The 26669-nt window shown below is 41.1% G+C and overlaps 1 protein-coding gene across 1 annotated transcript in view; it reads right to left on the bottom strand.

Moving 5' to 3' along the window:
* Nucleotides 1-26669, bottom strand: part of ADAMTS18 (ADAM metallopeptidase with thrombospondin type 1 motif 18) — a 132347-nt gene that overhangs the window by 15679 nt on the left and 89999 nt on the right. The window contains exons 12-16 of the mRNA XM_081807868.1: nucleotides 23649-23779; nucleotides 22774-22897; nucleotides 21798-22042; nucleotides 3149-3290; nucleotides 435-561 (exon numbers count right to left, since the gene is read on the bottom strand). Of these exons, the coding sequence (XP_081663994.1) occupies nucleotides 435-561; nucleotides 3149-3290; nucleotides 21798-22042; nucleotides 22774-22897; nucleotides 23649-23779 (769 nt within the window). The remainder of the gene's footprint in view (nucleotides 1-434; nucleotides 562-3148; nucleotides 3291-21797; nucleotides 22043-22773; nucleotides 22898-23648; nucleotides 23780-26669) is intronic.

Raw genomic sequence — 26669 nt, 5'->3', positions numbered from 1 at the left:
TTTGCATTTGGGGTTTCATGGTCTGCCTAGTATTATGATTTTTAAATTCTTGGATGACTATATGAAAGTTAAACACACAACTACATGTAAATCTAACTAATATGGGATTTTGTATTATTTAAATATCTGTTTGATTTAGTTCAGAGGAGGCTCTATGTAAAGATTAAAAAAAAAAAAAAAAAAGATACCTTAAAACCCCAAGGTTAGGTTTGCAATGCTGGAGTCAAATGACTGTCTAAAGCAAATCTGTGTTTTTCCAGTTATATATTTTAACCTCAATTGTCTTCTTTTCTCTGTTACTTTTTTTGGGCATTCTCTCTCTCTCTGGGTCACTTGTGAGCAGAAGCACCAACAGTGGGTTTTAGTTTTCTCATATCAACAAGAAGAGCATGCAAGTACACATGTTACCAGAAAGACATTTCCAGATGACTTACTAAGCAGGGCAGGGGAAAGCATTGCATATTTTGGGTGCAGTTGCTGGCTTGGTTCTTGCATTGCAGAACGAAGAGCTGACTTGAGTGTTTTGATCTCGTAAGCAAATGGCCTTTACACTTATGTAACCTAATAAGACATCAAAAGTTACAAAGTGAAAATTACAGATAACCAATTCAATTTCAGTTCCAAGTGCAGCTTGACTTACCAGGGTTCTGATGTTTTACTTAAGACACAGAATCTAAATACGGTGTTGAGAACACCTCCCATCTGCAACTAGTTTGAATCCCATTTCCCCCCGAGATAACAGTTTTCATATTTTAATAATTTGAATGTGTAGCTTCTTAGTTTTCAAGACCACTATGGATTCTTGAACCATGAAGTGATAAACACAACCTTTTGAAAACAGGGTGGCTTTACAGGGGAACATCCCACAAACCTGAACTCACATTGCATCCATCTATTGGAAAATGTTCTTCAAAGAAAAACCTTTGGTAAATTATGTGCGGAAACTCTAATATCCTACTTTTCCATGAAGCATCTTCTACTTCCATAAGAAATAGATATAAACAAAAAGCTGAATTCTCTGAATAGGGATTCATATCTGTCAGCTAGGACTTGGGGCTTTTGGTTTTTTGCTTTAGTGACACTTAAAGCCTGGCTTGCAGTGTTCGTCTCCGGACTTCTCATCAGAAGCACGTATTTTTTATGTGTGTGAATAATTTTGTCTGTCAGCTCTCCAAATAGGAATGCTGCCGCCTCTTTGAATTCTGTTTGTTTATATTTACATGGTACTTTTCCTTAAAATGGAATCTGAGAAACAATGAAAACTTACTCCTGTGATAATGATTAGGTGAAGGAGGTGTGCCTGGAGGAGGCACTTACCAAACACTGGGATTCCCTAGAGTTAACTGTTTACTTCCATTTATTCATTTAGACTCTCCTTCTCATATGCCTTGGACACACTATGGTCTGGAAGTCACATGAAGGGATCGCTAAATCAAGGCAAGGGGAGGATCCCACAATGCACTTCTCCAGCATCCTCCCTTTGGTTGGACTCATTCGCCATAAATGGAAAATGGATTGAATCTCTTCCCTTCCCAAAGAACAGTGCTCTCCCTGGAATACCAGGAAGTTATTGCAAATGATCTCAAAAAGCATTTGATACATGAAAAACTGCTTGTAATTTAAGTGAAAAGGAGCATATTGTAAACATGTATCAATAGCATGGTTTCTGTGCCGTAAAAAAATAATATAAAATGATCTGTGTGGGTGTGTCTGAGAACATGTAACACACGTGTCTATATTTGCATAAGAAAGTGATAGAATGACACAGACAAAAGTATTAACATTGGCATGTGCTGATTAAAGGATTAGGGAAAATTATTTTTCTTCTGCATAGTCTATTGCCTTTAAAATGTGTATTACGAAAAATGTATTACTTTTTTGGTAATTTTACGTTTTCTTTAAGTATAATTAACATACAGTGTTGTATTAGTTTCAGGTGTACAACATAATAACTCAACAATGCTATGCGTTCCTAAGGGCTCAGCATGATCCATGTGCTCTGAATCCCCTTTGTTTCTATAAAAATGTATTACTTTTCAAGTATTTAATATTTTTTTCAAGTATTTAATATATTTAACAAAGAAGTATTTCCTTGTGTTTTGTTAATTAGCATGAACACCTGAAGAAGTCTTATAGACTGAAGAATTTCTTCGTTTTCTATATTTCTGCTCTCTGTGTCTGGTTCAAGATGCCCCACTGTGCTTAGGGGGATGGACACATTTGGGAAACCCACTGTCACCACATGCTCTGATAATGAGAAAATGTGTGGCTAACCTCCATGCTTCAGTTTTATGGATCCATTTATAGATTTTCATTCTTCTTCTCACAGGGGCAAGGGTAACAAAGACTGACTTACACACAAATATATGATATTCTTGGATCTAAATAAAATGCTTGCCTTCTACTCACTGAGAGGACAGCTATTGTTTTCCCTCCCTTAGGAGGGTGAATTCCCAGATTCACCACACTTCCCTCCTGAGAGAGACTTTGCTGGCCTCACCCCTGGGGGACGGGATGACATAATACCTGCGTTTCAGACAGACGTCTTACGTTTGCCTTGCGCGTGTTCTCTCTGGGTTAGACCCTCCCTCCCACAAGCCTCAGTGGGAGGTTCTTACCAACAGAAAAGTCAGGATAGGGAGAAACTAAACTGTAAGCTGAAAAGAAAAATATAAATAAACAGGTATTTTGTCAGGACGCCTGGGTGGCTCAGTTGTTTAAGCATCTGCCTTCAGCTCGGGTGATGATCCAGGAGTCCTGGGATCGAATCCCACATCGGGCTCCCTGCTCGGCAGGGAGTCTGCTTCTCCCTCTGACTCTCCCCCCTCTCATGCTCTCTATCATTATCTCTCTCAATAAATAAATAAAAATCTTAAAAAAAAAACAGGTATTTGTCTATTTTGCCCCATAAATTCAGATAGGTAACCTTTGAGTCCTGGTTATGAATGACTTGAATTTTCTGAGACTTGGTTCCTTTCCACATAGGAAAATCCTTAAAGAGGACAATAATATTTGCTTTTTACAGGGATGGTTCCCATAAAAGACAGTTCTTTTGTTGCTTATTTAAATCATACAATGTAAAGAGGTCTGAGATTGAAGAACCTGTTTTGAGAAGAGACTTGTAAGGTAGAATTGGAAAATCAACTACCTGCACCACAAGAGAGAGAGCACGGAGACTGCACTGTGGTCCAGGCATGGCTATGCCTTTTTGAGGCTGGCTGAGTTCCATTCGTGACCTTGGGAAGTGCATACTTCCAAGCTATCCCCGGATTTTTGCCTTGCATCAGGACCTGGACAGCACAGATAGAAACCAGAGATGAAGAGACAGGTCAGACCCTGGAATTCCAGAAATCTCACCGAACATTTTAAAGATATTTGTATGACATTTTGACCTTAAACTTGGCTCACGCCGTTGTTCGCAAGTGTGTTTTATGTTGATTTCAAGTTTTCCCTTGATACTTTAAAATGTGTATTTCCATATCATCAAAGCTGTGATTTAGATGGATGCTAAATAGGGAAACATGACGACTTTTGCTATAAGCCCACTACCCTCAACTCTATGTATATCCGTTAATAAAGCAAAAAAAAATTTTTTTTTTTATAATATATTGAAAGCAGTAAGGTTATATTATGAGGTCTCGACCTTCCCATTACACTTGAAAGCCTAGCATGGGCCTAACAGAGTGGTGTCTCACAGATAATGGTTGAAACTGAATCTACATATGTTTTTTCTTCATTTTTAATTTTTTAAATTTATTTTGTTAGTCACCATACATCAGTTTTTGATGTAGTGTTCCATGATTCATTGTTTGCGTATAACACCCAGTGCTCCATGCAGTACGTGTCCTCCTTAATACCCATCACCAGGCTAACCCATCCCCCCCTCCCCTAAAACCCTCAGTTTGTTTCTCAGAGTCCATAGTCTCTCATGGTTCATATCCCCCTCCAATTTCCCCCGCTTCATTTTTCCCTTCCTACTATCTTCTTTTTTTAACATATATTATTTATTTCAGAGGTACAGGTCTTTGATTCAACAGTCTTACCCAATTCACAGCACTCACCATAGCACATGCCCTCCCCAATGTCTATCACCCAGCCACCCGAACCCTCCCACCCCCCACCACTCCAGCAACCCTCAGTTTGTTTTCTGAGGTTAAGAATATATATTTTTAAGATTTATCCTGGGCCACAATTTACAGTCCTTCTCCTGGGTGCCAGTAGAAGCTGGGCACGAGGGAGGAACTCCAAAAACCATAGAATACCCCGCTCAGAGTTACCTATCATCAATTTTAGAATCCAAGGAATTCCAGTAGGATTTCCAAAGAGAATGTATCTGTCAGTTTTGTACCAGGATGAACAGATATGACAAAAAGAAATAGGACCAGAAGTAGGGGTTGCTAATGTATATACTGGAATGGATTTAATCTCCAAAGGACTTAGGATACATGAAAAGATGCTCAACATCACTGATCATCAAGAAAATACAAATCAAATTACAGTGAGATACCACCTCACACCAGTCAGAATGGCTAAAATCAACAACACAAGAAACAACAGGTGTTGGCGAGGATGGGGAGAAAGGGGAAGGAACACTTTTGCACTGTTGGTGGGAATGCAAACTGGTGCAGCCACTGTGGAAAACAGTATGGAGGTTCCTCCAAAAGTTAAAAATAGAGCTACCCTATGATCCAACAGTTGTACTATTATTTACCCCACGAATACAAAAATACTAATTCAAAGGGATACATCACCCTGATGTTTATAGCAGCATTATCTACAAGAGCCAAATTATGGAAACAGCCCAAGTGTCCATCAATAGATGAATGGATAAAGAAGGTGTGGTATGTATATACAATGGAGTATTACTCAGCCATAAAAAAAAATGAAATCTTGCCATGCAATGACATGGATGGAGCTAGAAAACCTTATGCTAAGTGAAATGAGTCAGTCACAGAAAGACAAATACCATTCGATCTCACTCTTATGTGGAATTTAAGAAAAAATGAGCATGGGGGGAAAGTGAGAGAGAGGGGCAAGCCAAGAAACAGAGTCTTAACTCTAAAGAACAAACTGAGGGTTACCAGGGGGGAGGTGGTGGGGGTGGGTCAAACAGGTGATAGGGATTAAGGGGTGTACTTGTCCTGATGAGCAAGGGGTGACGTATGGAAGCACTGAATCCCTATATTGTATACCTGAAACTAATTATTACACTGTATGTGAACTAACTGGAATTTGAATAAAAATTAAAAAAAAAAAAAAAGAGGACAAGGACTCAGGATAAATCTGACCCTCTAAGGTCTGGCCACTAACATAAGACCAATCATGTACTGGCACGTCCCACATGTCAGGCCCTCTGCTGGGTATTTTCTAGGCATTATCTCAAAACATTCCTATAACAACTCTTCAACGTAGCTGCTCATTTTTTCATTGGGAAAAAACTGACAAGAAAGAACTTGTACAGGATCACACAGGTGACTCTTGAATAAGCTTAAAATAGAACGTAGGACCGCCAACCAAATGTGCCTAAATATTGCAATCTATCACCTTGTCTTTGGGGCAAACATTATTTGCCTCCCTTCCTGATGCTCTCTTTTCTTAAGTATTGCTTTTCCTTTTTTCCTCTTCTTTTAATCTCAAACATGAGTATAAATAGCTGTTTCTCTCCCGCCCCATGAGTCTTGTGGAAAATTCTTTACCACTAGGACTGGGCATTCGTGCCCCAAAAGCAAAGCAGATTTCCAGTTAAAAATAGGAAGCCCTGGCTCTTTCTCTGTCTGGTGGGACCCACTTCAATTAGGGCTGCGTGGGTGGTAGCTATTCAAGGACCTTCATTACACCAACCACTGCTCAGGATACTACAAAATGGTTTCCACTTGCTGTTAGTTTCAGCATCTCCAGGAATATTATGGCTTACTCCGAAGATTCCATGGTGTGAACATCATTTGTTGTACAACAAAATGAATACTTGGTGCCTCCCAGAAACAACCAACATCCTGACAGATGGGTCTTTGTTCCCTTCACCCCCAGCCAAAACAAAACACAATAGGTAATAGTACCATTAAAATGGACACATGCCAAATTTTCCTTAGTCACCAACAAAAACCTCAAAATCAAGGTCCTAGAGGTCTTACTTTTGAAGACCTTTCTAGTCTTTTTCTTCTTTTTACAGCTATGTCATACAACTGTTCTTGATATTAAGTACACAATTGAGAGTTTTATTCACAATCACACCAGAATTTTGAGAGAGGTTTTACATTCTGAAAAGAATCTTGATGCTCATTGCTATTTCAACTCAATTTCCCCTTCAATTAAAGTAGTATCTCGTATGTAACACTTTGGGTTTCTGTTTTCTTTGTGCCATATCCCTTTTAGCGGAATCTCTTTGTACAGAGACCTCACAGGGAGAGAGTAATGCAGTGCACCTGCCCACGTGTGCAGTAAAACGTAGGTGAAGCACATGGCGTTGTAGTGAGCAATAACGCTCAGGAGGCAGGATGATTTTATAACACATGATGTATCACACACGCGTGTAAGGGACACAAGTTCAAGTGTTAAGCATGATAGAGAAAGAAATCCACTCACTTATCTCCACTTCCTAAGACCACCCCATTCTCTCCCATTCAAACTAGATCCTGATGTTGACTACCACAGGGCAAATGGGTCCCCAGTGGAAATGCATAAAAAATTAAAAATACTACTTCTTGCCTTTTGAGTTTGGAAGACTTCCATTCTGGTGATTTGAGAGGGACTTAACACACTTTCAATGGGCATTGAAAATATGTTCTTTCACCTTTTAGAGAGACTCTAGAACCTAAGCCGTATGTGGCCTGTGGTTTCTCTGTAAAACATTTTAAAATGTTGCTGTGAACAGCAGGAGGTGTTTAGGAAAAAAAAAATTAAGCAAATCAAAGTGTCATTACTATTGAACAAAACCAATCAAGATGTCAAGTGTCCCTCAGGCTCCAGTAAAGCTAGCCATAGAGAATTATCAATGCTACCAATAAGAAGAGAATTTACACAATTTCCCCCATGAAACCTCTTTCTGCATCTGTACTCACACGCTCCAGTTCTCCTACTCTTCCCCACAACGCCTGACCCTAGCTCCTGTTCGGTCCAGGTTCTCCACTACGCTCCAGATTCCATCTGCCCTCATCCACCTAAGGACACCACTACCAGAACTGCCCCTTTATCTTGAGCTTTACTGAAATGTCCCTATTAGATCTTTCCCATCAGCATCCAAGCACGCTATTATCTATCTCCTCTGAAAAAAATCTCCACACATGTGAGATATATCTCCACATATCCCTCCAGCTCATATCCCAATTCACTGATTCCCTTTAGAGCAAAAATCCCTCAAAGAATTGTCTTTACTCTCTGTCTCCATATATTTTCTCATTCACCCATGATCCTTCTGGATCAGGCGTCCCTCCCCAACACATCACCGAAACCGCTCTTTCAAGGGCACCCTGCCATATCCAAGAGTTGATGGGCCTCGTCTTACTGGATACAATCGATCCCTTCCTCCTTGCTTTGCCACCCAAAGCGGATTCTCTCAGTTCTTTTCCTGCCCCACAAAACTTCATTCCTAATTTCTTTGGCTGAACCCTCCTCATCTCCTAACTATTCATTATCAAAGGGACCTCCAACACCTTGACCTCTCGTTTATTTATACACACTCCTTCACGTGACTTCATCCAGTGCTCTGATTTTAAGTACAATCCACATGCTGACCACTCGCAAATTCATCACTCCACACCATGTTTTCCAAGAGAACATTCTACATTGATGATCGTGTACTCTAATCCCATGGTGCTCCATGCAGTAACCACAAGCCACATGCGGCTACTGAGCACAGCATATTACTGTGACTACATAAGCCTTTACATTTAATTCAAATCTAAACTTAAATAACCATGTGTGGATAGTGGTTGCCCTATAGGGCAGCAGAGCTGGAGATGAAACCCATCTTCTGAGGTCCATATTCACACATTCAGCTGCCTATGGAGCATCTCTACTTGAAGTTTTAAAAGGCATATCAACATACAACACTGAATTCATGATTCTCCTCCCTGTATCATGTTCTTCTCAATCCCATGTAATGGCAACCGATCCTTCCAATCATTCAGGCTAAGATAAAAAGTTGGAAGCACCCCATCTCCTTTTTCTCACACCCTGCAACTAACCAACCAGGAAATGGTGTTCTCTTCATGTCCAGGGTACCTCCAATCTGACCGTGTCTCACTTTGTCTCTCGCCACTGTTGTTTCCCTGGTCTAAGCTACGCTTGTCACCTCTTCTGATTTCCATGCTCACGGCGCTCTAGGGATGAGGAGAAGCCATATTCTCCGGTAGAGGAAATAAGGCCGCACCATTTAGTACTATAATAATCATTCGCTGACAATTACTAAAGGGATGAAAATCCCCTAGAACCTGCAAAGGAAAATCAAATGCTGCTGTGAAATTTGGGGCGGGGGAGGGGGAGGAGAGGACAGATCACATGACTCCCTAAAGAAGCTTTGTATCTGTCATTTAATGAATAAAGTATCTTGGCGATAATTTCTGCCAAAAAGCCACAAAACAGCCAAGAGAATTTAAGTTTTCTTTGAGGATTTCTATTCCCCTCAAAGGGGCAAACTTGCATATTGAGTTTCCCACCTCCCTTCCCTCACAGTTTAAACAAAAATATGTAAGGATCCTCTGAAGGGTAAAATTTTTTTTTAATTTAAAAAAATTTTTATTTAAATTCCAGTTAGCATACAGTGTAATATTAGCTTCAGGTGTACAATACAGTGATTTAGCACTTCCATACATCACCCGGTGCTCAACATGACAAGTGCCCCCTTTCATCCCCATCACCTATTTCACCCATCCTCCACTAACCACCCATCTCTCTTCTGGTAACTACAGTTCATTCTCTATAGTTAAGACTCTGTTTCTTAGTTTGCCCCTCTCTCTTTTTTACCCTGTTTGCTCAATTGTTTTGTTTCTTAAATTCTACATATAAGTGAGATCATATGGTATTTGCCTTTTTCTAATGGACTTATTTCACATAGCATAAGATTTTCTAGCTCCATCCATGTCATTGCAAATGGTAAGATCTCATTCTTTTTTATGGCTGAGTAATATTTCATTGTATGTATATACCACCTCTTCTTTATCCATTCGTCAATCGATAGACACTTAGGTTGTTTCCATCATTTGGCTATTGTAGATAATGCTGCTATAAATACCGGGGGGTGTGTATCCCTTTGAATTAATATTTTTGTATTCTTTATGGTAAACAGTAGTTCTACTTTTAACTTTTTGAGGAACCTCCATACTGTATTCCACAGTGGCTGCACCAGCTTGCATTCCCACCAACAGTGCAAGAGGGTTCCCCTTTCTCCGCATCCTTGCCAACACCTGCTGTCTCGTGTTGTTGATTTTAGCCATTCTGACTGGTGTGAGGTGGTATCTCACTGTAGTTTTGATTTGTATTTCCCCGATGATCAGTGAGGTTGAGCATCTTTTCATGTGTCTACTGGCTATCTGTATGTTTTCTTTGGAGAAATGTCTGTTCATGTTTTCTGTCCATTTTAAGTTGGATTATTTGGTTTTAGGGGGTTGAGTTTTAGGACTTTTTAAGTATATTTTAGATACTAACCCTTTTTCAGATATGTCATTTGCAAATATCTCCAATTCAGTAGGCTGCCTCTTAGTTTTGTTGATAGTTTCCTTCACTGTGCAGAAGTTTTTATTTTGATGTAGTCCCAAAAGTTTATTTCTGCTTTTGTTCCCCTTGGCTCAGGAGACATATCTAAAAAGATGTTGCTATGGCCAATGTCAAAGAAGTTACTGCCTGTGTTCTCTTCTAGGATATTTATGGCTTCAGGTCTCACATGTAGGTCTTTAGTCCATTTTGAAGTTATTTTTGCATCTGGTGTAAGAAAGAGGTCCAGTTTCATTCTTTTGCATGTTGCTGTCCAGTTTTCCCAACACCATTTGCTGAAGAGACTATCTTTGCAGCATTGGATGTTCTTTCCTGCTTTGTTGAAGATTAACAGACCATAGAGTTGTGGCTTCATTTCTGAGTTTTCTATTCTGTTCCATTGATCTATGTGTCTATTTTTGTGCCAGTATCATACAGTTTTGTTTGTTATAGTTTTATAACTTGAAGTCCAGAATTGTGATGCCTCCAGCTTTGTTTTTTTCAAGATTGCTTTGGCTATTCAGGGTCTTTCCATACAAATTTATATGTTCCATACACATTTTAGGATCATTTATTCTAGCTCTGTGAAAAATGCTGTTGGTATTTTAACAGGGCTTGCATTAAATGTGTGGATTGTTTTGGGTGGTATAGACATTTAAACAATATTTGTTATTCCAATCCATGAGCATGGCATGTCTACTTCTTTCTTTCATCTTCAATTTCTTTCATCAGTGTTTTATAGTTTTCAGGGTACAGGTCTTCTACCTCTTTGGTTAGACTTAATCCTTAATTTTACTATGTTTGGTGCAATTATAAATGGAAATGATTCCTTAATTTCTCTTTCTACTGCTTCATTATTGGTGTATAGAAATGCAACAGATTTCTGTATGTTGATTCTGTATGCTGTGACTTTACTGAATTCATGTCTCAGTTCTAGCAGTTTTTGGGGGGAGTTCTTAGGGTTTTCTATATATAGTATCATATGGAAGTTTTACTTCTTTCTTGCTGATCTGAGTGCCTTTTATTTTTTTTTTTATATTTTATTTATTTATTTTAGAGAGAGAGAGAGTGAGAAAGAGCATGGGAGGAGAGACGGTCAGAGGGTGAAGCAGACTCCCCATTGAGTAGGCAGCCCAATGCAGGACTCGATCCCGGGACTCCAGGATCATGACCTGAGCCGAAGGCAGTCGCCTAACCAACTGAGCCACCCAGGCGCCCTGAGTGCCTTTTATTTCTTTCTGTTGTCTGATTGCCGTGGCTAGAACTTCCAGTACTATGTTGAATAACAGTGGTGAGAGTAGACATCCCGCTCTTGTCCTGATCATAAAGAAAAAGCTCTCAGTTTTTCCCCATTTAGGATGATATTGGCTGCAGGTTTTTCATATATCGTCCTTAGTACGTTGAGTCATGTTCCCTCTAAACCTACTTTGTTGAGGGTTTTTACCATGAATGGATGTCGTACTTTGTCAGATGCTTTTTCAGTGTCTATTGAAATGATCACACGGTTCTTATCCTTTCTTTTATTAATGTGATGTATCATGTTGGTTGATTTGCAAATATTGAACCAATCTTGTAAACCAGGAATAAATCCCACTTGATCGTGGTTAATGATTTTTTAAATGTTTTTTTATTTTTTTAATTCTTTTTATTTATTTGACAGGGACATAGCGAGAGCAGGAACACAAGCAGGGGGAGTGGGAGAGGGAGAAGAAGGCTTCCCACCGAGCAGGGAGCCCGATGTGGGGCTTGATCACAGGACCCTGGGATCATGACCTGAGCCGAAGGCAGATGCTTAATATCTGAGCCACCCAGGCGCCCCGATTTTTTAAATGTTTTGTTGGATTCAGTTTGCTAGTATTTTGTTGAGGATTTTTGCATCTACCTCTCAAAGATATTGGCCTATAGTTCTCTTTTTTAGTGAGGTCTTTATCTAGTTTTGATGCCAAGGTAATGTTGGCCTCATAGAATGAATTTGGAAGTTTTCCTTCTTTTTCTACTTTTTGGAAGAGATTGAGAAGAATAAGTATTAATTTGAAGAGTAAAATTCTTGAGCTAAAAGTAGAAACAGCAGCAAGCAGATTTGATTCCAAGAAGGCAACTAATCTATTTCATATTATCAAAGTAATAAGTTTACTCAGCCAGCCAAAGCAAGAAGAAGAATAACTTACACAATTTACTATAAATATTCACAAGATTATATGATGTGTTCATATAACATATGGCATATAGGACATATTTATATTTTGTTTGCTGAACACATTAATGCATTCAGTGAGCACATAATGAATAAAAGATTCTCAACTTTAAAAAATGAAATGACTTAAGGCTTGACTATAATGTCTACGTAGCCGTAAATTCACATGCAGAGTTGTGTGCACAATCACGTAGGCTGAAAGACAATATTTGTATAAACCAGCAAAAAGCTGATTTAAGAGTCTAACATCAGCTCATACAGGCCTCTGAAAGGCAGTAATTATTTAAACAAATAGACATCAAGGCCAAGTATATAAAAGATGAGTATTTGCCAATTATAACATAGTATTTGCTTCTCAATGATAATTAAGGTATTCTTTGTCCTTTTCTTTATCCTGTATTGAGGAGCAAAGTGACCAAGAACAGAATACACAGCAATCATCTTGTCTCTCACTTTCTGATGCTTGCAAATAGTCAATCCTTTGGAAACATGTTGTCTGCTTAGCCAATAGAATCTCTGTTGGTCACTCTTTCACCCTGTTCTCAAAGAGATAGGATTTTGTTAAAAAAAAAAATCCTACCCTAAAGAATGGCTACATAAATTGTGGGGCCTGATGCAAAATGAAAACACAAGGCCCCTTGTTTAAAAAAAATTATTGGGATGCCTGGGTGGCTCAGCTGGTTAAGTGTCTGCTTTCAGCTCAGGTCATGATTCCAGGGTCCTGGGATCGAGCCCCACATCGGGCTCCCTGCTCAGCGAGGAGTCTGCTTCTCCCTCTCCCTCTGCTGCTCCCCCTGCTCATGCTCTCTCTCACTCAGTCTCTCAAATAAAAAAAAATCTTAAAAACATTATTAAGAATTTCAAGTTAGTGACAGCAGAGCATTAGACTGAACAGAGAGTCCTTCTGAGCATGAGGCTTTGTGGACGTTGTAGGTCCCGGCCATTAAGGTTGTCACCTGCACCAGGTTTAAGACACAATTTTAGACTTTCCAAATTCTAAATGACCCTGTGGTCTAACACTGATGTCACCCACCCTTCCTAAATGGAGACAATAGCCTCTGGTCAGGTGGGCCTGCACCTAAGGACGTCAGTATGACTCTGGCCATCCCTTTGATCACAGACTCTCCCACCTACACCTGGAGAGCAGGAGTAACCACACAGCTGAGACTCCAGCTGCCCCCATGAACGCAGAGGAACCCGGCTGGGACAAGGGGCAATGTGAACCCGATCGTTCCTGCCACTCACATCTATTTCCAAGCATTTTCAGTGACTTTGTCGAAAGCAGTCAGTAACTGTTCTTGGCTCTAGTGGAGAACACAGATGCCCTCCGGGTCCCGGGAACGCCCCCCACTGCCTCCCCCCAGCCGCGGCACGAGGATCACAATTCTGTTTCTGAGCCACCCCACGCTGCATGTCAGCCTGCACGGCGAGCTGGTAAATGCGCACATTTAGAGAGCCCGCCAGCGATTCAGTCTACTTAACTGGACTTAGTCCAGAGAATTTTCCAGCCAACTGGCACTGGGTCTCTAATTTACAGCTGACAAGCAACCTCCATAACTACTTCCAGGTCCTTAGTAGAACTGTTTAATGTCTACCTCTAACACACGAACCACCTGACTTCAGACACAACATTCAACAGCTTTGACCGCAGGGTGCAGAGTTATAAAATTTACAGCTTCTTAAGTTGGAAAACCACAGACGGACTGGAGTCTACCAACTGCCCTCTGAAGGAGGGGGGGGTTCGGTTTCTGCTTAGGGCACACAAAGTTAAAACAAAGGACACATTGAGTCATCTTGGGTAAACGCCTCTCTTTCTTTTGCTCCCCCTTTTAATTTTTAATGTTATAAATGCCTTCTATAAACTATGTCTATATATGCATTGTAAACTATAAATGCCTTCAATCAGTTTTGTATTTTTTTTATTTAAGGCCTTTTATTTTTTAAATTTTTTAAAATATTTTTTTGAGAGAGAGAGAGGGAATTGGAGGGGAGGGACAGAGGGAGAGGATCAAGCACACACCATGCTGAACATGGAGCCCCAAGTGGGGCTCAATCTCAGGACCGAGAGATCACCACCCCAGAGGAAATTAAGCCACCCAGACAACCCTCATTTAAGGCCTTTAAAAAAAAAAAAAAAGTTGTCTGAATTCCCCCAAGTAAATCAGAGAGTTACAGATAGGCTTTAAGGACTGGCCTTTTAACTAATGTAAGCTAGAAAGCTTGTTTCTTGTCTTCAATAATGTATTTGACTTAACAGCAGTGCTTTGAAATAACAGCAATGCTTATTGTAGTCATTGTATGCCAAAGGATTGTACATGCATCGTCTCATTTAAAGTTGATAACGGTATCACGAGGAAGACTGAGTGCTGTTCTTCCCCCAGTACTGTAGATGAATAAACTCATTACAGGGGCACTAGCTAGTTAAGTAGCAACACTGGGACTCGAGTCTCTGATACTGTCTGACTCCAAAACTTGACGTCTTCTCTCTTACCACACTCTTTCTCCAGCTCTGAAACACAATGCCTGGGACCATACTTTATTTTTTTTAAATGTTTTATTTATTTATTCATGAAAGTCAGAGAGAGAGAGAGAGGCAGAGGCAGAGGGAGAAGCAGGCTCCCCGCCCAGCAGGGAGCCCGACGTGGGGCTCGATCCCAGGACCCTGGGATCATGACCTGAGCCGAAGGCAGACGCTTAACCATCTGAGCCACCCAGGCGCCCCCTGGGACCATACTTTAAAATGCTAAAAATGGTACGAGCCATGGGAAGTACTCTGTCACTGGGATTTAATAGCATGCTATAGCATTTACCTTGCGCTTTGGGTTCAAACCTGGAACTTGTATTTCTTGACCGTGCTAAGGTCTGGTTTAGGCATAGGTGACTTTTGATCTCCTCAGTCTATTTTCCCCCTGGGTTTATTTAGAGGTTTTACCAAACCTGCTGTTGTGACAACTGAAACAGGATAGGCTTTGTAGACTGGCCCTTCTGGACAGACTGTGACTCGAGTGCACAGGACCTCACATGTCGAGTAACACTCAGGGAAGGGACAGCTCGGTGGTATGGAGTCATGTTTTTGTAAGGTGCTGTGATTTCTGGAAGCCCCTGTGATGTCACAACTCTGCCCGTTGTCTCTGCCTTCTTGTTTGCTTCCGGGCTGGAAGGACACACCCAGGGATCAGCAGGACTGTGACTGGGGTGGGCTCCCCGGAAATGCAACTATTAGGCAGCTTCAAAGGTGGGGGTGGACACCCCAAGCCCCGCCGTCATTCCTCGGAGTTTAATGAAGAGAAATAAATAGTGTTCTCCCACCCGTCACTCAAGTATTTGCCATGAATCAACTGGGGCGGAGGGAGGGGGGAGGCACACTTCAAATAGCAAATGGCAGCCTCTAGACAAATGAGGTGGCATCACAAAAGCTCCTCGGAATCATCCTCTGGAGCCTGAGGTCTCTCTCATCTGTTCCAAATTAATTCTCCGTTACTTCTTTGCCTCTTCTGGGTTTTGTGTCTTCGCTCAAGTCCGTGCTACTTGGCTAATCTCCTCTCCCCGACGCTGATTTGATCTTGAGGCACGTCCTTCCCGAGGCCGGCCTCTTGAGGGGGGCAGAATTCAGATGGCAGGGGCACAAGGCAACACTCCGGCCCATCCACCTGCTCCCCACGGCCCCACTGGCTTGGTCTGCTGCAGTGTGGAGGAAGTTGTTTATTAATTTTCCTGAGATGTCTTTTTCTGCCTTGAGACTGGCCTGTGGCTCCCCGGTTTCTCACTTACCAGCCTTACAAAGGGCAACGGGCTTCCCAAGGGTTAAACATCCCTTGTGCCGCCTCACACGGAGGAGGAGGAAAAAAGTCCTCAACATTCAAGAGAGCTTGTATTTTCAAGACTTTTTCAAAAAGGAATGAATGCCATCAAAACACAGGTGATCAGATTTCAGTCTTCGAAAAACAACCTGTGTTATCATGTCATCCTGAATCCTGTTTACCACACAGAGATGAAGTGACTGTATAATGAAACACTCATGATGAATTTCCTCACGTTCCCTCCCACTGTGGGGTGGTTTGATGCAGAGTATGACTAGGTGGTTGTTGGGGTGTGTGTGTGTGTTAGAGAGAGAGAGAGAGATCAAGAGAGACAGAGACACAGAGAGATGGAAAAAGAGAAAATGAAGGAGAACAGAGAGGAAGTGGAAGAAAGAGCCAGAAGGGAGGAGAGCAAGAACAGGGAGGAAGAGGAGGAGGAGGGACAAGATGCATCAACTAGCAAAAAAGCTCACCTTCAGTCACTTCTAAAAAATGTGCCATTTCTAAGGGGACACCTGATCATGAAAAAATAAATCTTGTGTGTGTGTGTGTGTTTTAAAACATTCATTTATTTGTTTTGGGGAGAGAGAGAGAGCACCAGTGCATTTGAACAGTGCAGTGAGGAGGGGTAGAGGAAGAAGGAGAGAATCTCAAGCAGGCTCCATGCTGAACACAGAGCCCAGTTCAGGGCTGGATCCCAAGACCCTGAGATCATGACCCGAGCTGAAACCAAGACTCGGACGCCTAACAGACTGAGCCACCCAGGTGCCCCAATTTTTTGTGTTTTTAATTATTACCAAGGTCTCTTAAAACTGTATGTTAAACAGGCCTTTTGCACAGTGATTAAACAAAGTACAAAGTCCGTGACATTATATTTCCTATATCTCAACCTCAACATGGAAAAATATTAAGTTTTCAGCTATCCTCAAAAAGCCCGACATATATATATCCGTGTCAGATTAAATGACTATTTTTCAACAAAAGCATGTGTAAATTTCAACTCCGATGTTCAATTTTCACATTTCTGTGAAATTGTTCAAAATGTAATTCCTTACACAACAGACACACACCCCCACACACCCAATCTAGCTATGTGGGGTATAGAAGTAACACATTTAGCTTTTCCCGTGCTCCGAAAGCCAATAAAACAAACATAATATGGTGCGGTCCATACATAATGTCCTAAAGACTTAACACACAAGCTGACTTTTCAGTCCTTCAGATGACTAATGAATGCACTAGTTCAATGAGAAATTCTTTAGACTTTATGCCAGACTTACGTTGTGGGAATATGTTGAATAGAAGAAATATGTGGAAGTTATCTAGTTTATAATAACTGTCTCTGTAGTGATCTCAGAAAGCAGATGATTGCCAAATCAATATTGATTTCTTTTTTGCTGGGGTACGTGTGTGTGTGTGTGTGTGTGTGTGTGTGTGTGTGTGTGTGTGTGTATACAAAGGGTTTTTCCCTGAAGAATGCAGAAATTTAATTTCTGGAAATTTCATTTCCTGAAAATTAGCTCCTTTTCTTCAAGTCATTTACATGTATATGTATGAATATACTTCAAAATAAAAACTTGATTGATGGACTTAAATAATGCCTTAAAAATTTAAGACCTAAGACAATCATATAAATCCTTGATTACCCTTAGGAATTTCCCTTGGCCACCGAGGAAATCAATGGGGCCAGCTCTGTTTAAACTGACATCCACCTGTTGCAAATGTGGAAACATGTTGAGTCAAGGTTCCAGGGAGAATGAATGTTTGTAACAGAGACTGCATTTTAAACTGGGTGACTCAGTGATAGAAGTGAAGGTCTGTTTTCCATTTAGTTTAAGTTGAGCTTCCCTATGAAGACATTCTAGAAGGTTTCGACATGTGAAAAGAACCAGATGCAGAAGACACTTCTTTTTGGTGTCAGGCCATGTGCTTATTTCTTGGGATTAACTGACAGCAGTCAATTACTCCCAGGATTGCATAACCCTTGCCTTGCACTAGGCTACACCCAGAAAAAAACTGAAAAGATCTGATAAATCCACCACCCTGAGAGGGCAAGTTGCTACTCTCCTAAATTAAGCTAAATCTGCTGTGAACTAACTGGTCAGCAACTTCTTATGTGCAAATCATTCACTCTGCGAAAGTCAAGCATTTGCCTACATACTGATTCCTCAAATGTAATTTAGGAGATCAAATTTCAATCCTTTAAGTGCTGGTCAATCTACCTGAAACTGTACAGTTTTAAGACTAGTCCTAAGAGATGATGAAATCCAGTGGTTTTTACAATGTGTACTGCAGAAGTTCAGACCTCTTCAGAGAACTTCGGATTACGACGGCGGTATGGGACAGAAGGGGCTGGAAGTTGGGGGTGGGGGGTGCGGCTGGAAGGAGAAGGCTGGCCTCTCGGCCTGTTACTCCTGACTTTGGTCAGAAGCTCTCCTTTCATATGCTTTCTTATTATTTGAGTATAGTTGACACACAATGTTATATTTGTTTCAGGTGTACAACATAACGATTGAACAAATTTATTCATTATGCTGTGCTCCCCCCCTACCCAAGTATAGCCACCATCTGGTCATTTGTTTTATTCATCACCTGCTTGTATGACTTCTCCATTTGGAAAGAAGGTTCTACTCTTTAAGTGAATGAGTACTTTTTATCAATGGATGTCACTCATTCAATAAACATTTTGGGGGCATCTACAATGTCCCAGATATCATGCCGGTTTTGGAGGCTACAAAGATGAGCAAGTCTTCTTTCTGCTATTATGGGGATTGGGATGATATAAAGGCACCTCAGGACACTGCCACAGGATATAATGCAAGACATGAGCTTAGCCTCATTTCTCAAATGAGAAGATTGGGACCCAGAGAGTTGAAGTGACTCATGCAAAGTGACATAGGGAAGAACAGAGCCAACTATTTATATATAGATGTTCTCTGTTCTAATCCATGTTGCTTCCACACATACAACACTCACTCTTTACAGACTACAATGTTTTGGCAAAATCATTTATGTCGTAACCATTTGTGCATCTCCAATGCCTCAGACAGGACTGGGCAGAGAATGGGCACCCAATGAATGTTTGCTTAATTTTCTTTTTATCAGGCATGGAAGTGAAGAGACGAAAACTGCTTTGAAGGTAGGTACCTAGGTCAATACATACCACGGTGGTTGAAGATGGGAGCTAGCTAAGATATTGGGAGGATCTGATTAATACGTATGAAGGAGAGAAACATTATCCCCCCCAATGCCATCCCCATGTATTCTGGCAAACATACCCTTCTGCACTACAGTAAGAACTTAGTGAACATTCAGTAATTTCAAGAGGCCAAGAGAGAAAGTGATTTCTTTCAGAGACTTATACTTTCTGGGGATGGAATAGCATTTTTCATTCTGGTAGGTTCCCACACTTTGATTCCAGCATCCCACAGGGCTGTTAAAACACATTCAACATTTTTATATTGGAGTGAACATATTTTTGGCTCCCAAAGTATTCATTTTGGTTCAATCCATAGCTGTATGGAAAGGCACGTGAACTTTATTTAACTTCCTTTAAAGAATCTAGCCGTGGATTACTTGGATACTGATATGTAGTTTCATTTTGGAAAATGTATGTTATTGCTTACTGTGATTTTAAGTTTTAAAAATCACTGTGTTCCACTGAGTTTGGAAAGGTATGAACATGTGATATTTGATGATGTCCCCAAGAGCAATAAGGTATAATTTAAATATTAAAGTTATTAACCCAAAGTCTTTTAAAAGATAAAACAGACATAATACTAGGTTACTAGAGTTTTCTTTTTTTTTTCAGCTCCTAACATAGCTGCAACTTTTGAATGAAACCATAACTCCTTTAAAAATACAAGCAAGGCATGTCCAATTAATCATACAAGTTTCCCTCTAGATTGTTTTCAGACAGGTCACATTCCTAAGATGTTAATTTAAGCTTTCGTTCAATCTGTAAGTAGAATGAGTCCATAAAATAGGATTCTGTACAACAACAGCTACACAAATGTGACCTTAATCTATTGTGACAAAACTACGATCCTGTATTAATAGATATTATTATAGTTCTTATTCTCTTCATGTAATAGTAAGAAATTATTTTAAAAAATACCTGTCTGGTTGAACCTAGGGAAGACGTCATGTTTTTATAATTTTATTTAGAGCTAGCCAATATTTCTCCTTGCATTTTGACCTATTTTCAAGGCAGTGTCTGTATCTGCAAGGAGACAGGTGGTGGACCTGGCCACTTTTGGAGAACTCGATCACCAATTGAGGTCCTCCTTCCATTTCTCAAAAATAGCTCCATCAGGAAAAATTGAGGACCTGGTGAACACTCCAAAGATTTAGGGTCAGTCCGAGCTACATAATATGGATGAATGAGATAAGGAGTTATGTTTAAATTAAGCAAAGGATAAATAAAAATTCTTAGCTCCAGGCTGGTATAATGTTCGGTGACAATGTGTCAATTATCTGGTTAATGTGATCAACTCAGACAATGCCAGGGGATATTTCAGGTCCCAAAGATCAAAGCAAGAGGGAACTCTATTATTCTGCTTTGTTCATTCCATCATTTCTTGTCTTAATCTTTGTTGTGGTTTTCCTGCAGATAATATATGTTTAATGGCAAACCTTAAATTACAGGCAGAATTGTAAAAACCCACTAGAGAAGCTTTGTGTTTAGGAGCAAGACTAGAGAAACAATGACCAAAAAATGGTTGCTTGTCATGAAGTAGTCAAACACGTCTTTCTCCCCGGGAAGGATTTGCACTTTGTTCTGATCACCCGTAGCAGACACTGTGAGAGGTACCTCGCCCCGTTTCCTGACTTAGGCTGTTTTGCAGCCCCAGACCTTGGTTTGTGTACATTTGCTCAGAGATGGATCAAAGGCCTCTTGGCAAAAGTAATGAAGCGTTGTTGCTCTAAATCTGATACCTTGCAAGCTAAATACACCTCTCAAGAGAAAATATAACTTTCCTAAAGAGAAGGAAAAGATGTTTCCAGCTCAGATGCATGATAGAAAAGAAAAAGAACATTTAAAAAAATTTTTTTGGAAAAAATATCCAGAAATCTTGATCAGAATTCCATTTCTGTGTGTTAGGTTTAATGAAAGTGATCTCAGGGTCATGGGATTGAGCCCTGCATCAGGCTCTGCACTCAGCATGGAGTCTGCTTGAGACTCTCTCCTTCTCCCTTTGACCCTCCCCCTTCCTCATGCTCTCTCTAAAAAAGTAAATAAATAAATACTTGTAGATGGAAACCATTCAGACTCCAGTTCAGTTCTGCTTTTTCCCTAACTGTGTGAGTTAGACAAGCCTCTTCACCTGTCTCCCCACTTCATTGCTTATTTTTCTCGCAGGTCAGCAAGGTAGGTTTTCTATACCAATTTTGTAGGTGAGAAACTGAAACTCAGGAAGACGACCTTGGGTGTCTGGTAATCTCAGCCCTTAGCAAGTGGTAGCCAGCATGGCTTCTACGCAACCTGAAGCAAATCGATTGCCTCTAAAAGCAGCGATCGGCCCCGCTTTGCAAACAGAGAAAACAACCTCAGAGACACGACACGGACAAGGAAAATGAACGCGCGATACTTGTCTGCAGAGTCATCTGCAGATATGGTGGCTGATTACGATCCATTAATTTTTCTTCTCTTACCTCTAAGGAAACAACAACCTACACAGGGAAGGTCGTTTGCTCTGATTAAAACGCTCTCGGCATTCAAGCAAGTGTTCTTTCTACTCTATCAGTCTACTGGTCCCAGGCTGGGTGACCGATGTGGTGAAGAGCTACAGTGGTCTATCCAAATGGCAGAAGCAGACAATACGGAATTATCTAAAATACTCCTACTATACTCCTTAGCATTCAAGGCAGTCAAGGGCAGCCAAGGGCAATGCTGAGAGGCTGGCATCTAAATTTGAAAATCTGTGCATTCTCTTAGAGACCCACTGGACTCTTGCCCTCTTCCCCAAAATGGAGAGCCTGTCTCTTCCTCTATGCACTTTGCAATTTAGCTTATTAGGAAACAAATCTGCACTAGAAGGAGAGGAGTTCTCCAAGCTAGCTCACTATAAATACAGCAAGAGGCACCGAGCACTAAACAAACAGAAGGGGCTTACTTCAAAGACCAGTGTCTCGTTGGTGGGTCCTGGTGCATACAGCCGTTCTGGGTGGTTGAAGGACCGCTGGTATTCAAACACAGTCCCAGCAAAGGGGAACTCCCCAGGCCAGTCGATGCTCCAGCCCCCCGTGAGGTAATACTTCTGCTCCAGGCTTCTGACTGCAAGGTAACTGGAGGAGAGCTGCAGCTCCTGGATCTCGATGCTTCGGGCCCCCGCTGGAATGGTGACTACTGGATAATATTCTAAACAGAAAGAATAGAACAGTGCTGTTTTCCATGTTGCACACTGAAGAAATGGAGCTAACAATGCTCAGAGACACAGTGATGTCCACTTTCATACAGTGGGGTTGTTGAATCATGAACGGACATTCATTCCTACTCTATGAAGTGCAAATAAATGATCAATTATTTCATTTTCCCAGTGGAAGGAACACCAGAGAGAAAGTGTGTGTTCCTCTCCCAAGCACATGTTGTGGACAGGAGGGACACTCTTCTTCCTTCCAGAATAACCAAGGCCACGAAACTCAATAACGCTTTTAAATCTTTAATCCACTTGGAAGAAACTTAGAGCCATGGACCTCAATAGTGATATTCAGGAAACGGGGCTCTGGGTTTCATTTTACTCAAGATTCGTTTAGATAATTGCTCCCAATATTCATCTGGCGTCGTGAGTGTGGATCACGATTCACATCCTGAACCGTAAGCTTCAAAATCTGATCTTTGTTTAACAAAGGCCCGTGGGACAGAGGACAAACTGCAAAGTAAAAAGGCATTTGACAGACACATCTCGGAGCTGTATGTGTTGACGGAACTCCTCACGCTGAGAAACCGCCCATCCTCCCTTGTTCTTGCAAGGTGTCAAAGCCATCATTCTGTGCGTGTCAGGCAAGCTGGTAAACGGCTCGATCACGGCCAGCTTGACAGAAACTTGTCAGCAGCAAAGTCACTGCAATGAAACAGCAGGGATCTCTTACCGTTGGCTTTATGCTGGTTGAGGTATAGGCCTTTATAAAACTTGCAAGTCGAATTATCCCCTTTGCAAACACCACACGCATCCAAAACTGCTTTAGAGCCAAGTTCATGATCGCATCCCACTGGCTGTGACCAAAATAAAAAAATAACAACAATAAAGTGAGAAAAATCAGAAAAGCCAACGGCTACGAATAACCAAGAGATACATGGGGCTCTATCTTCAGAACATCGGGAAGACAGTACAGCGTTAGGGTTAAAGGCAGAGTCTCATGTTTGGGGGTTCAAATCCCTCCTCTGCCTTTACCAGATGCGGGACTAGGGCAGTTACAGAACTCATCCAAAGCTTGCTGAGACTCTTCCTCTGGAAAACTGGAATAAAAAGTCACTGCTGCTACTCATGGCAGGTGAGCTTCCTTGGGCCAGCTCTCCTGATGAAACAGAAAAATGCTGAGCCCCCCACACAATGGAATTAAAAGGAAGACTAATCGGCAGGAAACAGGAGTACTATGTCAAAACACACCTCTGAGGCTCTGACCATAGAGTGAACATACTTAGCAAATATGCAATGGAGGTTTACTACTATTCTTTACATTCTTATTTAATTTTTGCAGCTACTGCGTGTAGTAGATACATCATCTCCATTGCATACTTGTGGAGACGGGTGAAGAAGAGCTAATAAGGAGGTCGGAGGGGTCTTGCAGAACATCAGTGGGGATGTTAGAGACAGTCTGCACATCCAACTTGCAAACACTGGCCTTTTCCCCTAAGCTGCGTTCTCTCCAGACACAGAATCTCTTGTACCACTTCTCACGGTACACGTTTGATAGGAGGAAACACCAGCATGACCACACATCCCAAAGCAGAAATGTCCTCTTACTTCACAAATCCCATCAATACACACGTCGTGTTTGTCTGGGGAGCAAGGAGTCCCGTCTTTCACCTTGCTGGACATGGCGAAAAAAAATTCAAAGTTCTCAGCCTTGCAGTATAGTTTACATCGATCTGCCTCTAGAAGCAAAGAGATCAAGACAGGACGTGATCAGGAGGAAATCACAGGAAAATGACATGATGGCCAGAAGGATGAATTAAGTTTATTTAGAAAGCTATCATGACTAAAATGGGAAATGTTACACAGTTTTGCATGTGGGTGTGGGTGTGCATGCATGAATGCACATATATGTGCTTTTAAAAACAGGAATCTCGTTTGCAATTCAAATAAAACTGCTATAACACAAAAATTTCATTTTTCTAATCCTTAGTAATAGCCACAGTACACATGATCGGTGGGTTATACAGCTACTCTCCTTGGTTAGCAAGTATTTTAGGCTTTACAGGGCTTATGGTCTGCTATTGACAATATGTAAATGAAGGAGCGTTTCCGTGTTCCAGTAAGACTTTATTTACGAAAACAAACAAACAAACAAACAAACCAAAACTGGTCAGATTTGGCCCACAGGGTGTAGTTTGCTGACCATGATTGAGGACATGGATTACTTTAGATATTTATTCGGGTAGTTAAGAGAAAACGTTTTAGGCACTTTGGGGAAAAAAAGAGGGGCATATGGTTCATGTTTATAAAACATATAGAGAATAATCACGTCAGGAAAAGGAAGAGGAAACAAACTAAACCTAAAGGCTAAAAAATGCAGCTTTTATTGACCATAAAGTCCCTGAGAAGTTTCTGGTATCACAGGCAAAAAGAAAAAAAAAATACTGTATTTCTACAGAGCTCTTGTTATCAGAAGGGAGCTATGCCAATTTCCCAAATACAAAGCATTCTTCTTGGCCAGTAGCTCCAGATGACATTTCTCACGGGAGCCCTGCGTGGGCGACACCATACATCAGCCCTGACTACAGTTGTACAACAAACGTGTAAACAGTTTGCAAATCGCTGTGCTTCATAAAACCTCTTAATAAAAGATAGTCAAAACTTAAATGTGAAAGTACTTAGCTTATCATGATCCAAATATGTGGATCATGTGATGTGCTGATGGATTAAAAGTTTCTCCTTTACCTAGAAATCTCTTTCAATAGCTTTATTAAACACCTCCCAAATTTTGCATCGGAGGTTATGGAAGACATATCTATACCCTTTCTTTTCTCAGTCATGCCCAGGAATAAACAAGTTCTAAAAGGTTCAGTTTTACCCACAGAGGCTCCAGGGCAAGTTTCTCAACTGGTCTATTGGAAACACAGAAGGGGGGGAAAAAAAATCTCACTACTGTAAGACAAAGACTGCCTACATTTACAAATAGTCTTCCCTTGTTCTTTCCCAACCTGCGTGAATGTCACCACACCTTCAAATCGTGGTCAGTGTTTCCTGATTCTAAGTATGTATCAGAAGGAGAAGAGGGAGAGACAAAAGGCCTTAATTTTTCTGTCTCCTATGCTAGGATGGGGGCTCCCCAGGCTGGGTCTCTGTTCTACTCAGTGTAGCTCCCCCTGCATCTAGCAGAATGGTGCCCACGCAAGAAATGCTCAGTAAACATCCATTGAGCAAATGAATGAAGTAGCATGCTCCTTACTCAGTAAGGCTGCAATTAGTGAAAAACTTTTGAAACCAAAATATATTTCACAAGTTACAAAATTTATTTGCTTCACTGTCTCCTCATGTACTCAACACAGAACCTATTTAAAGGGTGATCACAACACACACTCTGTAAACACTGTGTATGAATGAAAGACACGATGTGGGAAAGACCAAGGAATATCTAAGACGACAAAGCAAGGAACAGAAGGGGAAGTGAGAAAGGAAGGACAGCAGGGTCTGGGGGAAAGGGCCATACATTAAGAATCACGGAATGACAGGAGTGTTCAACCAAGAGAAAAGAAACCTTCAAATGCTGGACTTGAAAGCAACTGCAGGTGTTCTATCTATCTGTCCCCAGGAACATGTTCGTGCAGTGCCCTTCCTAGATAATCGCTCAGTTCCTGATAGAATGCCTCCAGCGATGGAGAGCTGGCCACTCATAAAGGGGAAACACATCCATTATGGACAGTTGATGCTTATTTATTCACTCATTCATTCCGAAAGTTATAAATATGTGCCAAGGGCTGTTCTCAGATGCTGGAGGTCCAAGCATGCTCAAAATGGACAAAGGCTTCATCCCGCGGAACATAAATTCTTACGGGGAGAAAGATAATGAATAAGCGACTATATGATATAAACTCATGCATGGCTAAGAGCTATGAAGAACAAAGCAGGTTAAGGATTGAGAGGATGACAAGAAGGAAGGATATTCTGGGCAGGCTGGCGAGGGAGGCCTCCCTGAGAAGGGGCTATGGCTAAGAAGTTCTTAGCCTTTGAACAAATCCTGTCCTTTGAAGTGATTTCAAATAAATCTAAATCCTTTTCTAGTTATTATCTCTGAATTTTTGCAGGTACCTGGCTTTTCTCTTTTTCTTGGTAAGTTTCTATATTATTCTACTGGAGAAATTTTTTTTTTAAATGGATGTATTCCCAGCTTTGTCACTGAAGTCCAAGAGAAATGAAAGACAAACTAATTTTGCAAGCACACATTTTTTCCATAAAGCAAGAAAGAGGCGTACCATGAAGCATGACTTTTAAAAAAATGGTTTAAAACTCATTAATAAACCCTGCACCTATTATCTCTTAGTGCAGTCTGAAACACTGGAAATAACAATAAAGGGCTGAGTTTCTATTTTAAAAAAAGAAACACGTACAAGTAGACACTTATAGATGGCTCACTGCAATTGCAGAATTTTCATGCCGGCCTCTCTCTGTGCTTTTGGACAACCAGTCATGAGCCGAAACCATACAGAGCTCCCGCGACGGCTGGGCGGGGGCTGGGCAGAGCGGCACTATCACTGTCAGCCCCCTTGTTAGGCGTCGTGTGCGGTCTCTAACTCCGCTGGCTTCTCTATGGTCATTGACAAC

Source organism: Leptonychotes weddellii, chromosome 16 (assembly GCF_054177405.1).
Source record: "Leptonychotes weddellii isolate Sample4059 chromosome 16, ASM5417740v2, whole genome shotgun sequence".
NCBI lineage: Eukaryota > Metazoa > Chordata > Mammalia > Carnivora > Phocidae > Leptonychotes > Leptonychotes weddellii.
The sequence above is the reverse complement of the archived record's forward strand: the minus strand, read 5'-3'. Positions and strand labels throughout refer to the sequence as shown.